The 13709-nt window shown below is 37.8% G+C and overlaps 1 protein-coding gene across 1 annotated transcript in view; it reads left to right on the top strand.

The window, feature by feature from the left end:
* The window catches only part of MAP3K7CL (MAP3K7 C-terminal like), a 28375-nt gene extending 19316 nt beyond the window's left edge, over window positions 1-9059 (top strand). Inside the window, exons 5-6 of the mRNA XM_009905688.2 lie at window positions 17-132; window positions 8879-9059. Of these exons, the coding sequence (XP_009903990.1) occupies window positions 17-132; window positions 8879-9059 (297 nt within the window). The remainder of the gene's footprint in view (window positions 1-16; window positions 133-8878) is intronic.
* Window positions 9060-13709: the final 4650 nt, after the last annotated feature.

Below are 13709 nucleotides of genomic sequence, written 5' to 3'. Positions count from 1 at the left end.
TCTTCTTTTCTTAAAGCCGCTGCCTCCTTGTCATGACTCTAAGGAATCTATGCAGGTATACAAACAGCACTGCAAAATAGCAGAAGAATACCATGAAGTCAAGAAAGAAATTGCTCTACTGGAAGAAAGAAAGTGAGTACTTTTTCTAAAGTATTTACTGTTGTATATTCTCTTTGTAAAATCCTGTTTTAAACATGGAAATTTCACATGGTATTCTCTGACCTTGTGCCTCTGCCTGATGGTCACAGTACAGTACAATTAGGTCGTTCTGTAGGATCAGCTGGGGCCACTAAGGACACAAAACTGTTGTAGTTCTGGCTGTCAGTTATACAGGTGTCCCTTAAAACCTTCATTGACAGCCTCCAGGTCATGTAAGAGTCTAGTTCAGATGGTGTGAGTCCCCTTGTAGTTGTACAGAATTTTCTTCAGTTCAACTTTACGTGTTTTAATGAAGAACATAGTGGATCCTCGGTTAGGTTTAGAGTACTTGACAATATTAGTAAATATTTTTATGTGAGGTGAATTGTCTGTAGGTACAGTGATATTTTAAGTGTTCATATCCAAAGTGCATAAACTGCAGGCCTTTTTTTCTTGTCTGTGACCTATACTCATGCCTCTGTAATCTTTGCATGACTATTAAATGGCAAAGTGCACTCTGTAACTCTTGGTCCCTTTCCATAAGAAACCTGAAAAAGGAATTCAGAGAGAGGAAAGAGGGCGAGTAATGAAAGTTTCTAATGGACAGCAACCTCAAGGAATAATAGCTACTGCTGAGCAAGCTTTCACTTTCAAATATCTTGGTTTTGTAAATATTTTTTAAATTTTACACTCTCATTGAAGGTGACTTCAAGCAGGGTTGCCTTCCTCAGGGAAAGTTACCTTAATGTCAATCTTTAAAACTTCTTGTGAACATGAAAACCACACCATCATTCTTCCAAATGCTGCTTGAACAGAAACATTTATAATATGGCAGCAGAGGTTGAAGAGTGGAGTTTGAGTAGAAGGTGTTCCACTGTATCTGTTTCATAGCAAAATTTGCACAGCTGATCATGGAATTCAGATAAGTTTGCATCCATGGGAATCATTAGCTGCATAAGCAAGCTGATGAGAAGGAAAGTGGTGAAATCCAGTAGTCTTACAAGTAAAATAATCAAGCATATCCTTGAATCCTGACTAGACAGGGTAAGAAAGTGAGACTTGTCTTTACTGGGATTGATGGCTACAGGCACAGTGCAACTAGTTGTTGCCTAAAGTGATGCTACTAGTTAAGGCTTTCCAGTACAAACCCCCTTCCACTGTAGGACCTGCATGGCACTCAATTGCTGACAGATTGGCACAAAACTTTAAAAAAAAAGAAAAAGAAAAAGAAAAAAAGAACTAAAAATAACCAGAAGAGATTAACACTACATAATGCCAGTGTTTGTATTTGATTCATTGTTAATCACACTTGCCCAACCAAAAGTAATCTGTGTTTGTAAAAAAGGAGTAGAGAAGAAAATTAATTCAAAAACTTCTGCAAAGATTTGCCAAATCTGGTTGCCTAATATAAGCTGCTTACCTGTGTATTTAGCAACTGAGTAAATTCAGCAGAAAGCATGTGTTTGTCTTCCCACAAAATCCAAAAATAGTCTAAAATATTAAATGTTTGTTTAAGAGCCTAACTTTAGACATATCTCTTCAAAACGTATCCTTAGATCGTTTGGGGTTTAAGTCTACTTATATAAATGTATTGTTATTATTATTATTGACACATCCCTGAGTCAGTTTGCACATTATGAAGTGAAAACATATTTTTGCATTTACTAGCATGATTAAAAATGCTGTTTGAATGCATTGTTGCTTATTTGTGAAGTCTGTGGTACTAGCTGGATTAGAAATACTTCACTTGGGAATGGCAGATGCACACACAATTTTTCTTTTACCTGAGCTCATAATTATGAGCACAGAAGTCAGCCTCTCAACAGTAGCTGTCCTGGATAAATGAAGAGCCTTCACACTGGCATTTTTTTTTCATTTCAACAGTGGATGTCAACAGGGAAACAATGTGAGAAAGTCTCAGTCACTGCTATCTTTGCTGAACCTGTTCTGTACATGGGAGATTTCATGCCCCAGTAAACATAGTTCAAACAAGAGTGGCTGAATAGGACAGCAAATATAATTATATTACTGTGATTCTTACATGCCTTCTAATTACATATTACACATATTGTGTCACACACTGTCTATCTGTGAAATGCCTAAACATGACAAATGTCAGTGCAGCACCTTTCACAACCTTCCAAATCTCTTAATCTGAAGATGTAGCTTTACAAGCACTGCAGCTGAAGATGCTTTATGTCCTACAGGTTGGTCCACTCTGGATATTTGGTTTTGAGGTTAAAAAAGCTGCAAATGCCAAGTGAAGCTTCCCCCCCCGCCTCCAAATGGAAACTATTTATGACTCTTCCCTCAGTGTAGATTCTCCATTTTGTACAATACTGCTTTCCCCATTTGGAAACAACAGTCCATTCCTATAAAACCTTCCAGAAATTAACTAGGACTTCTTTACTGCACGAAGTTTGGTTGAAATTGGAAAATGGATTAAATAGCTCTTAGGAGACACATACATGTGCACAAATGTACATATATAGGTACACATGCCAGCTTATGTAACCTGAACATGTTAGTCTTGTTTTTTATATAAAACTAGATATGTGGAGTTGAATGAATAAGCAAGAAGTAAAAGAAGAGTTTGGTCTAGTGATCTCTGATTTACATCTAAAAACATTCTCAACAGTTTGAAAGTTAAAGGAAGTTTATGGGGTAGCATATGCTGAATGAAGAGTTGATTATAATGGCTGGAGTGGCATGTGTATTGAACTTCCCATTCTCAGAAGGGAAGGATGCTTGTGCTTTTCTAAGAAGTCTGATGAGGTGTACAAGTATTTAGCCTCAGAAGCAGTTATAATCAAATTGAAAAGATGGAGTTTGCAGCTTTCTGAAATTTGCCTCTGTCGAAGGTGCCTTTACCTTCTTTTACATTTGAATTTGAATGTATGGAGATAAAGATTCACAGCTGCCTAATACATCTGATATCTATTGTCTATTTCTTTTAAATATTACTTTGATAGAGTTTTATTCTTTCTAATGGGAACGAGCAATTTGTGCAGTGTTCCTCAGTGTACATTTTTACCAAAGGCAACCGTAAGTGCTGTTGGGTGGTACAACTGTCAGTCCTCCAAACTTCCTCCCCACAGATCAACTCGCCTGTGAAATTAAAATGTCGAACCCCACCTGGCAATGTCTACATCTGTGGGCTTACTGACAGCACACTGTGCACACAGGATACTGAAGACAAGGATTGTCAGGAGAAGAGCAGAAAATGGATTGAGCACATATTTTTTGTTGGCTAGGAGAATCATAGAATATAATCATAGAATGCTTCAGATTGGAAGGGGTTTTTAAAGGTCATCTAGTCCAACCTGTCTGCATTGAGCAGGGTCATCTTTAACTAGATCAGCCATGTACAACCAGACCTTGAATGGTTCCAGGAATGGAGCTTCTACCACCTCTCTGGGCAACTTGTTCCAATGTTTAGCCACGCTAATTGTAAAACATTTCTTCCTTATATATAGCTTAAATCTACTCCCCTTAGGTCAAAACAATTGCCTCTTGTCCTGTTGCAACAGGCTAAACTCTGCTAAAAAGGCTCCCCATCTTTCTTATAGGCACTCTTTAAGTAGTGAAAAGTCACAGTAAGGTTCCTTCTGCAGAACAAGAAATAATGTTACCTTAACTTGACATAAATATCCACACAGATATTGGAACTTTTTAGTAGAACAAAAAAATGGAGTAGTATTCTTTCTTCTTTAATCTGTTTATATTCCAGCCTCCAAAGTTCAGTGTAACCTTTTATACATTAAATAGTACATGCAGGTATATTTCTACAGGTGGCTTCTTTAAGAAGCAGAAAGATGAACAATGGGGTTTTTTTTTAGTAGTCACAAACATTTACTCTTTTGCAACTTTAAAAAATCTTTTAATTCTGCTTAGCTGGACTTATCTCTCATTTTAGTGTGAGGATCAAGTATGGCCAAAGTATAGAAGGGCAGTGGTGTGAAATGAAAAGGATTGCTTTTCATCAAGGCAAGATAAGAGCTTATTTGCAACTTTTGCTTGTATGCAATGTAGATGACAAGAGAATATACTGGGGTGGAAGTGGGAGAGAAGACCACCACTATTTCACAGGAAAATGGAAAATATGAGCGAGAAAGGGAAACTGCAGGTTCAAAGAAATGGAAAATTAAAGGATAAAGCAAGTAAGAATGGGAAAATAAATTACTCAGGAAAAAACCAAACAAACAAACAAAAGGAAGTAAGAAATTGAAATAATTTAAAAGAATATTAGGTAGAATTTTTTAAATTTAAATAATCAGGGCTTTGTTTGCTGTCTTCACTCAAACTCTTCCCGTGTATGCCAGCAATACAAGGGACAAAATCACTCTGGAATGGGAGATACGATTGAAAAGAAAGAAAAGGGTGTGGAAGCAAGAGCACACCACATTTAGGTCACAGAATGTAATTTAATTTATGTTCCAGAAACACACATGTATTTCCATAACAGATGTTTTTGGCTATCTAAGTTTGGGTGAAAGGGATGGGATGGCTGGTTATTTTGAGCACTCGTTATATTGCTATTACTAGATAATGACCTTGGATTATGTAGTTAAATATTAGAGTTGCCATGGTTGCTAGCTATATCTTATATTCTTAGCACTGGCTGGTTTTTTTCCTCCCCCAGACAATTCTAATATAACTCTCCAGAAAATATCATTTGATCACCACCTGATTTAGGATCAATCCTTTTCTTTGTCAGGGATGTGATTTATGTTCCTTCCTTGGCACATCTTACAGTAAAAAACGCACTGGAGATGTCTGCTTAATTTTGTGGGATTCTTCTGCATGCTTTAGCATGCTTTCATAACCATAGGACTGTTACTGTGGTCTCAAGTCCAGACGGTTTCTCTGGTAGGTACACTATTTTTTGAGTGTGTTTCCCAAAACTGTTGAGACAAACAGTCTTCAGACTTTAGGATACTGCAGAAATAGACTGGTGTAAACCACAAATGCGACCTTTTGTCTTAATAATTTGGCCATTATAGACTTGGGTTGTCATTATCTTGCATGTATCTAAAATATGTGTTATTTGCCAAAGAGTGGAAATTACTGCTTTTCTAGTACAAAATTGAAACTTCAGCTTGCCCAATTACAGTGATGAATACTTGTATGTGCTGGCATCTGAGACACACTTTCCTTTACATTTGAGCAGGCTGTCTCATTGTTTTAAAAAAATTAGTTAGCAGACTTTAACAGAGAAGAGCAGTCTCCACAGACAGCAGTTACCTTACAGGGTCTCGTGATTTCTTCTGATGTGAAAGCCATGTCAAATATGGGAGGAGTAAATGACCACCACAAGGCACAGACATATGGTAGCTGTGAAAATATGTCTTGTGCCACAGATGCATGATCCTGAACATATTGTTCACAATGGGAGGAAGACAAGTCTGCCTCTTTGCACTGTGGGAGCTCTTTTTATTGAGTCCAGTCCCTCTCCAAACACACTTACCTCCAGACAGATTTATCTGCTTCATATGTAATTTTTTTTGGTATTTATTTGTAGAATCTTAGAATTATTTAGATTTAAGATCATCAAGTCCAACCTTTCCTGACTATTACTGTGAAGGAATGCTGTTCTCTGCATGGTCGGTCATTAAGGCCAGGACATAAGAAAGTCATTTCCCTAAGACCATGCTGGGTTTTGATTCTGCTCCATAATGGCTTGTGGTTTATTGGTTTCTGAGGCAGATCACGCTTGTCTTCTCTTCCCACCCAAATCACTCCCCCAAAAGGAAGACTTGAAGTGTATGTTACAGGTTGCCTCAAATGTTCAAGTACCTCAGAAACATTTTAAAAAATACTTTATCAATGCTGTTAATATTTGAACTCAGGGTAGCCATTAACAGAAAACACAGATTACACAGTGCCAGAACTATTTATTAAGCATCCATAGCAAAAGCTAGATGGTGCAAGAGCTTAGTATGGGGTTCTTTAGCTTCTGGAAGCTAAGTTCAAATCCTGGATTAGATCAGAAGCAAATGTTAGTTACTGTCCTCATCCTTTTGTGAGCTTCGTAAACTACACCATTCATAACATTTAGCAATTCCCTGGTACTCTAATTTTAGATCTCCGTGGAGGGCTGGCAGTATTTGCCTGAAACATCACCCTACCCTGTAAACAGGTGTTGATCCTGATGGGAAGGGAATAAGTAGGTTCTGCTGACTCAGAAGTGGGCAATTTTACTACCTCAGTGCAAGGAAATTGCTTTCCGCAAGGGAGGTCCCAGGGTGTGGGCTGCAGCAATGAGTATATTTTTATTTTAATGCATTTATATTTTGTTTAATAGAAAAGCTGAATCCCAGGGGGGGAAAAAACGTTATCTGAGCTGCTTGAGTATTACTGGAGAACAGCATGAAAGCTTTGCCTGAACATAACCTCATCTTATCAAATCAGGGCAGACATTCATTAATAGAGCTGTCTGGGTTTGCACACTGTCTGTCTCTGCCACTCCTGGCTCAAGTTCAAATAGAGTAGTTAGTACCTTTCTCTCACACGTACTAAAAGTCCTCATAGAAAAGTTGTAGCTGCTCTTAAGATCCTGATTACTTATCAGTGTGTTCACTGCATTGCCTTTAAGAACCTCTGAAGTGTAGGAAACGTAAGGATGAATGATTTTGAATTAATTTGTTTGGAACACTACTGACTCAACAGTCTGTAATTTGAAAGATCTTCATTTCATCCTTCAGTCTAGATTGCACCAGTAGAATAATTGCAAAGAAATACTGCCGAAGCTGTCTTTTGGTCCCAAGAGACAAAAGTCTTCTAGAGGGAGCCCTAAGAGACTGAAGTGATTAAAGCTGCTGGACTTGTAAAATCTCATTGTCCCTAAATGCATTTCTCACTCTCTAAAGCACACATGCAATTAGTGCTTTGTGGCCTGTAGTAGCATTAATAGGAGATGTAATATTGAACTGTCTAGCAAGACCAGTTATTCCTGGCCAATTTGAACATTGCTTGATCTAGAAAAGAGAAATGAATCTGTTATTAATGCCTTGCTGGTTTTAACTGCTGTATTGTGCCAAATGTTAACAGAATTCTGCTTGAACAAAACCACACCCTCGATATCTTCTCTCGAAGACCTGATCGAGTATACGTTTTACCTGGTGAAAGGAAAGAGAAGAGGCTTTCCTGCAGCATAACTGGAGAGTTTCTATATACTGCAACTTGTTGAATGATTTAAAATTGCTGTAATGGCTGCTAACTCTTTTTAAAATTATTATTAATTTATTTATTAATATGGGAAACACAGCAGTGTGCCAGAGGGGTCTCTTCTTATTTGTGACTCCTTGAGCTCCAGTAATTGTGACTGCAAACAGCCAGCTAAAGAATGGGCAAACCATGCCGTCACTGAAAGCTTTAGTAAGGACACAATCCTAAAAGAAAGCCAGACAGAAGTGTTTTTCAAAATGCAGGTTCTTACAGTTTTGCTTCTGTAAGTGGTAGTTTTGAAGCCATAAGTAATCTAAGTGATCAGCAAATACTGAACTGTTACCATTTAATGAATATTTTGGCTGTGGCAATAGAATTGCTGATCTGTAGGAATTTCCTGAAAGCTGTGGTGGCTTAGAATTAAGCTGGCATGAAGCAAGATGGTATGAATAGCAGCAGACTACAACTCAACCTATGACAAAGCACTGGTCTAGTTTGACGAGAGGGCTCCTTTAAAGATTGGAGCTATGCACTTTGAAGGCATTACATTTTCCCACTGATGGTCTACAAGCGTTGTTTTAACGTGACTGAGAAATAAAGTCACAGGGGTATGAACAGTTAAAGATTAACTGATCTCCAAGACAGAATGAACCTTTTAAAAGAGAATTCCTGTAGGAGGGGTGAATAAATTACTTGACTTAAAGGGGAAAAAAAAAAAAGCAGAGGCCAGGTTAGGCCTGCTGGGTAACTAAGTGGAGAGCAATTACATAGCCTGTGAATTACTCAAGCCTTCTGTGTGTTTTGTTTTAATACCTTTTTTATCTCAACTTGTGCTGAGGTAATTTCAGCTGATACTATACAGGAGACTCCAGCTCCTGGCCAGCTCTGGGAATACAGGGCACTGTGTGACTCCATCCAGAAATAAGCACCAGCTTGAATCCTCCTGTGTCTGCTCTTAAAAAGACCAGGCCAGGAGGGGTAGGTTTTCAGCTCTATCACTCTTCCTCAGCAGTAGGACTAAAGTATGAGCATAAACACATAGAAACAACATATATAGAGAGTTCAGATTTGTGTGCCTATTTTTTTAATAGAATAATTTTTCTTCCTAGCACTGAAAAGGAGACCATGTGTGCTTCACAGAATTTACTGATAAAGCTAACCAGCTGAATAAAAAATCCCTCACTCTCTTTCAAATTTGTTTGATACTGAAAGAAAAAAAAAAAAATTGTTATTCTTTAGGCAAAATATTAGCATGTGGTTTCCAGGAACTTGATTCTCCTCCATGAACTGCGTGTTCAAGTTTTACTGAAATGGGAGACACTTGAAGGTCCTCAGCATTTTGCATGTTGGGTTGCTGAAAAACAGACCTATCAGAGATTTTGGCAGCTTCATATTTTAAGGGGAAACAGAGAACTCTAGCAAATTAATGTTCTTCCTTTTTTTTACAAGGATTCAGGCAACACCATGTTAACAACCTATAGTCCAGCTTTAAGCTAACATATGATGACAAAGTTTTGCATACTGCCATTTGTAATCTTTGGGTTTGTTTTTTGGTTTTCTTCATAATTGTCAGAAAGGAGCTGATTGCCAGGCTGGAAGAAGTGGAAAAAGAAAGCATGGACGCTGCTCAGCTGGCTAAGGAGTATGCAGAACTGACAGAGGAGAACCGAACACTGAAGCTGGCCCAGACACAGTGTGTAGAGCAACTGGAAAAGCTCAGAATACAGTACCAAAAAAGACAGGGGTCCTCATAACTCTCAGCTAGCTTATGTGAGGCAGTTAATACAGGATTGGTCCTGTGCTGGAAAGAGATTTTAAAATAAAGGTCTGTTTAATATGTTATAAAACTTTACTACAGATCCAGAGTATGTAGAAGTCTATATTTGATTTAATGCTTGCCAGCCAGTAGCTTAATATAATGGATATTTCATCCATTATATAATGGATATTTTATTTCAAGTAACATAATTGAAGTTAATTTATCCCCATTATATGTTCTAGTAGATCAGGTTTCTTTTCTAAACATATTTCTTCCAATTTAAGAAGATATGGACACACTAGAAAATGATATAAATAGTCTCTGTGTTGGGAATTTGGACCATACTAAGGCATACAGCAGGGACAGTGTTAATATATGGAATACATGTATGTTAATTTTAGTTTGGTGAAGATCTCTTTAAATTATTTTGCTCATGCCTAAAGTGTTTGGAAGTTATCTTAAAACAGATCTCCTCACTGGTAAAAACTATGCTTCATTATCCCATGTCAACTTTACATAGTTGTATAAAATCTGAGGAATTGCACATTAAAAATTGAAGTACCAAATGAGGGTACTGCCAGAAATAACTGGCAAGTTATGAAATTAAAAGGACACAGGTAAGATCAAACTTTCCTTCCTCGAGTGTAAAGATAGATGAGAGTATTTTATTGTGCTTTTTGTCATGCAAAAAATGAAAAATTAATATATGAATAGTGCTGTCAAATGTTCATCTGAGAATATGTCAGTAAAAGTACTGTGATGATATTTTGTTCTTATTTTCAAATCTTATTTTGAAACAACAAGTAGCTGTAAGGAGGGACAGGAGTTCTGTGATGTTCAAATAACCCTGAAGTAAAAGGTTAGTTTTACTTGCTCTATTTATCCCTGTATTTTCCTAGGTCAAATGAAAATTCTTTGTTATAATTCCATTTCTATTCATACAGTATTTTTTTCATTAAAAATGGATATAGAAAAGCCATCTTATGTTCGGAATGTTCTTATATCACCCTGTATTTTTAACTCCACTTGACAGATGCAGCTTGTTACATCTTCCTGAGGCTGGGATTTAACTTGATGTGTCCTGAAATGTGTCTTAGTAATTGATAACTGTGAACTTCAGATTACCACCAGAACTTTAGCTGTGATTACTGCCACTAACCTAACAGAAAAATGGGATTTATTTTTTTAAATCAGAACAATACCTGGGGAAACCTTTCAGTACCAAAATGTCTCCCAGGAATTCTGGTAGCAAAGGAGACAAGAAAAAAAATAATAAATACAGGCTGCTCTTTATTTCTCTGTGCTTACTATCTCCAGCATTCCCTGCAGCACAGGTGTGAAAACAGGCTCTGCGTTGCTACAAGCACCTGACGTTGCAGTAGGAAAGTACAACATGGTGGGAGAGGACAGCCTTGTCTCCACCTCTCCTCCTGAGCTGCTGGGGCAGGAGTAGAACAACTGCTTGCTACCTTACTCTGGTCAGTGTGGAGACATGAAGGGAAATTACCATTCTGAAGCACAGGCTTCCTCCTGGGGTGCTCTGCGGCAGTATAAAACTCTACTTATTCCTCTTTTGTCATTATTCAAGGTCCTGTTTTAATTATCTTGTGAATGCTGAAGAGAAAAAAAACAAACACCATAACAAATGAAAAAAAAACATTTAGGATGTCAAGCCTGGAAATGCTGGAAAAGCCTTGCATGAGTTTTGCACTGATCAGAAACATAACCTGGATGGACTACAGGGTTTTGCTTTGAGTACATGATGCTACATAATTTGTGATGTATTTTTATCTGTATTTATTTTCTGAACAGGATTGTCATTTGCAAAGTTAATTTGTTGATTTAGCCACAGATTTTTCTCTCAAGCTCTGAAAACATCAGCCAATCTGTTTGGTGATTTCAGTGCATTCATTGGAAACTGCACAAAGTACATAAAATCATTTCATTAGTAGACTGGCTTTGGATGCAAATGGATCAGGCAGCATACTTACAGGTAGTTTTTGTTTGCCTGGAAACTTTCTATTAAAGGGCAGGCAATATGTTTCAGATGTCAGATTAGTATCAGATCATACTGAGAAAAACATGAGAGAGAGCCAAAGTCATGTAGAGAAGGAAAGCTGGGCATCATTTGTGACATACAGATATTTGAAAGTAGCCAGGGAATATGGCTTTCCTAACCTACAGAGACTGACTAGTACAAGAGCTTTCAGGTGTACAGACACCAAATCTGTGGTGTGATCCAGAACTCCTGAAATACCTCAAACTAACTGAAGTGAGAGATCTGTGTTTAATCTGGACTGTGGCTGTTTGAAATCAAATTTCCCTGTTACTTTTAGTTATGGTAAAAGTGAAAAAATAGCTGCTTTGTATATTTGCCTTCCAGCATGGGATTGTCATGTACCTGAGAGCAGTCATTCAGAGAAGGTGCATCACAATCCAAATGAGTAGAACTGAAATAGAAGTGCCAAGGAAGAAAAATGTAAGTATTTTAGGGGAAAAAAAACAAACACACAAAAAAAAAAAACACAAAAAAAGGAAAAGAAAAAGAAAATTTAAAAAGGCAGGAAAATGAGATTCAAAGATGTAAATAAATTCAGTTTTCTGAAAAGATTCATAGGCAAGTTCAAATATAATGGGACGGAGATTGGAGTCAATGCAGCTAACCAATATGATCGAGTATTGTTCCTTTATTGTTCCAGTATTGTAGGACTATAGTGCGAGCGTAGTGAGTACAGCACAGTAGTGTAAAGCAAAGAAAATGGGAAAGGAAAGGCAAATGTGTAGCAAGGGAACTTCTATAACTTACATAAACTCGGAGAGCCTCGTTGGCATGGCTTCATTGGTTCCCTGTGAGTGACCACACATCGCACTATTATAGATTATTGGTCCAACTACTGATGACACGCGAGGTTGTTTATGCAGGTGCGTGTCCTGTTGTCCCAAGATAACTTTCTGTGTTTATAGCTACCAGTGTCCTGCTTTAGTTACATTCTGCAGGCACAGCACTGTTTAGCTACACTGCCAGCTGGCTCTGCACTTACGCTGAGCATGGCCTACCACCATGTCAGGCTCTAGGCCTGCACTGCCAGATTGTTCACACTGCTCGTCGCTGGCATTGCCACACAAATAAACTGTAGAAAAGTCAACATAACCCAGAAAATAATTCAAGTGCTGTAAAGAGTACCAATGGCTAGAATAGCCTTCTGTGAGAGAACTGCTGTATCATCAATCTCTTGATTTTTATTTCTATCAAGAGCACAGTAGTGATAAACATTTTCATGTGAAAAAAAAAATCTCCAATCTTGACATGCTGAATTGTTCTCTAGATATTCATTGTTCTCCAGATATTAAAAATAGCTCTGCTAACTCAACATCTGAAATTAAGTTTCTAAAGAAAACAGTTTGTCATTTTCGTGCTGTACTTGCCAAATAGACATTTGTGTCCTTCTGGTATTTCAGGAGTGACTTTTAACAGCTAGGTCCATTTTAAGTACAGCACTGAAACAGTTTTACAATTACTTCAAAGAAGGTTTGACATCATATTTCACCCAAGAATTTTGAAGCCAGTTTCAGCTTTTGAGTTCAACTGACACCAAAACTTTCAATTTTATAACTCCTGATTACAGCCTGTGACAACTGCAGTTGTATACAGCAAAACAACAGTGTAGTGTTCAGCTCTTGCTGGCAATTCACCAGTGGTCAGAAGGCAAGGGAAAATGTGGAAGACTTGGATGACCAAAGAATTTGCTAAATGCATGCAGCTACATAAATACAGTCTGTTACACAGATAAAGGGTATTTCTTACTATTATCTAGGTTATTCAGGTTAGCAGAAATAAGCATGCCACTCTAATGACAAATGCATTTGCATCAGATCACTCAAGAAAACAGCAAAGTAAATGGACCTACAAAACCAAGACCTGTGCTTTCCATTTCCTATTATTAACTAACTTCCTTCCATCGTAACAAATGCTGAACAAGCTCAATTTAATTATTCCAGTTAGCAAGGATATGACTCATGCAGTCTTGAAACAGCCAGAGGTTAAGGCAATTATACACTTGAAAAGTCTGGAAGATAAGGACCTGCAAGCTTCAGTTTAGTGTTTGTTTGGGTTTTTGTTTTGTTTTGTTTTGTTTTGTTTTGTTTTCTCCACTAATGTTTCCCTTTCCAGGTTTGTCTTTATTCTGTTTTCCAAATTAAAGAACTTTGGAAGTGTGTCACCTCCCCCTAGAGGCTTTTCTACCATCTAGGCCTTTGTGAGCATTACACATCATTGTTCATAGCAGCAGAAACACCCAAGAGTATGACACAGAGGTTTTTTCATCCTTCCTTTGGGCTATGTGGTTGGGAAGCTCTGGCATATGTCCATTTTCTGCTCAAACTGCAGTCGCAGACCACTTTGCAGAAACCAGCTAGTTGCAGTCTTAGTCATGTAGCCACTGGGTGTTCTTTTCTACATAAAATTATTTGCTTGTTCAACACACAAAATAGAAGTGTCGAGAGGAGCAGGGAAGACTTTTGTCTGAAGGAACCTTGCCACTCTCCTCATGGAGAAAGCAAGATGTGCAATGATCAAATAATAGTGTTGCATGGAAAGGAGGTTTGGTCCAGGCAATGATGTTGCAGGAAGAGTGCTGGTCTTGGC

Source organism: Dryobates pubescens, chromosome 12 (assembly GCF_014839835.1).
Source record: "Dryobates pubescens isolate bDryPub1 chromosome 12, bDryPub1.pri, whole genome shotgun sequence".
NCBI classification, from domain to species: Eukaryota; Metazoa; Chordata; class Aves; order Piciformes; family Picidae; genus Dryobates; species Dryobates pubescens.
This window is presented reverse-complemented; position numbering and strand designations above follow the sequence as displayed.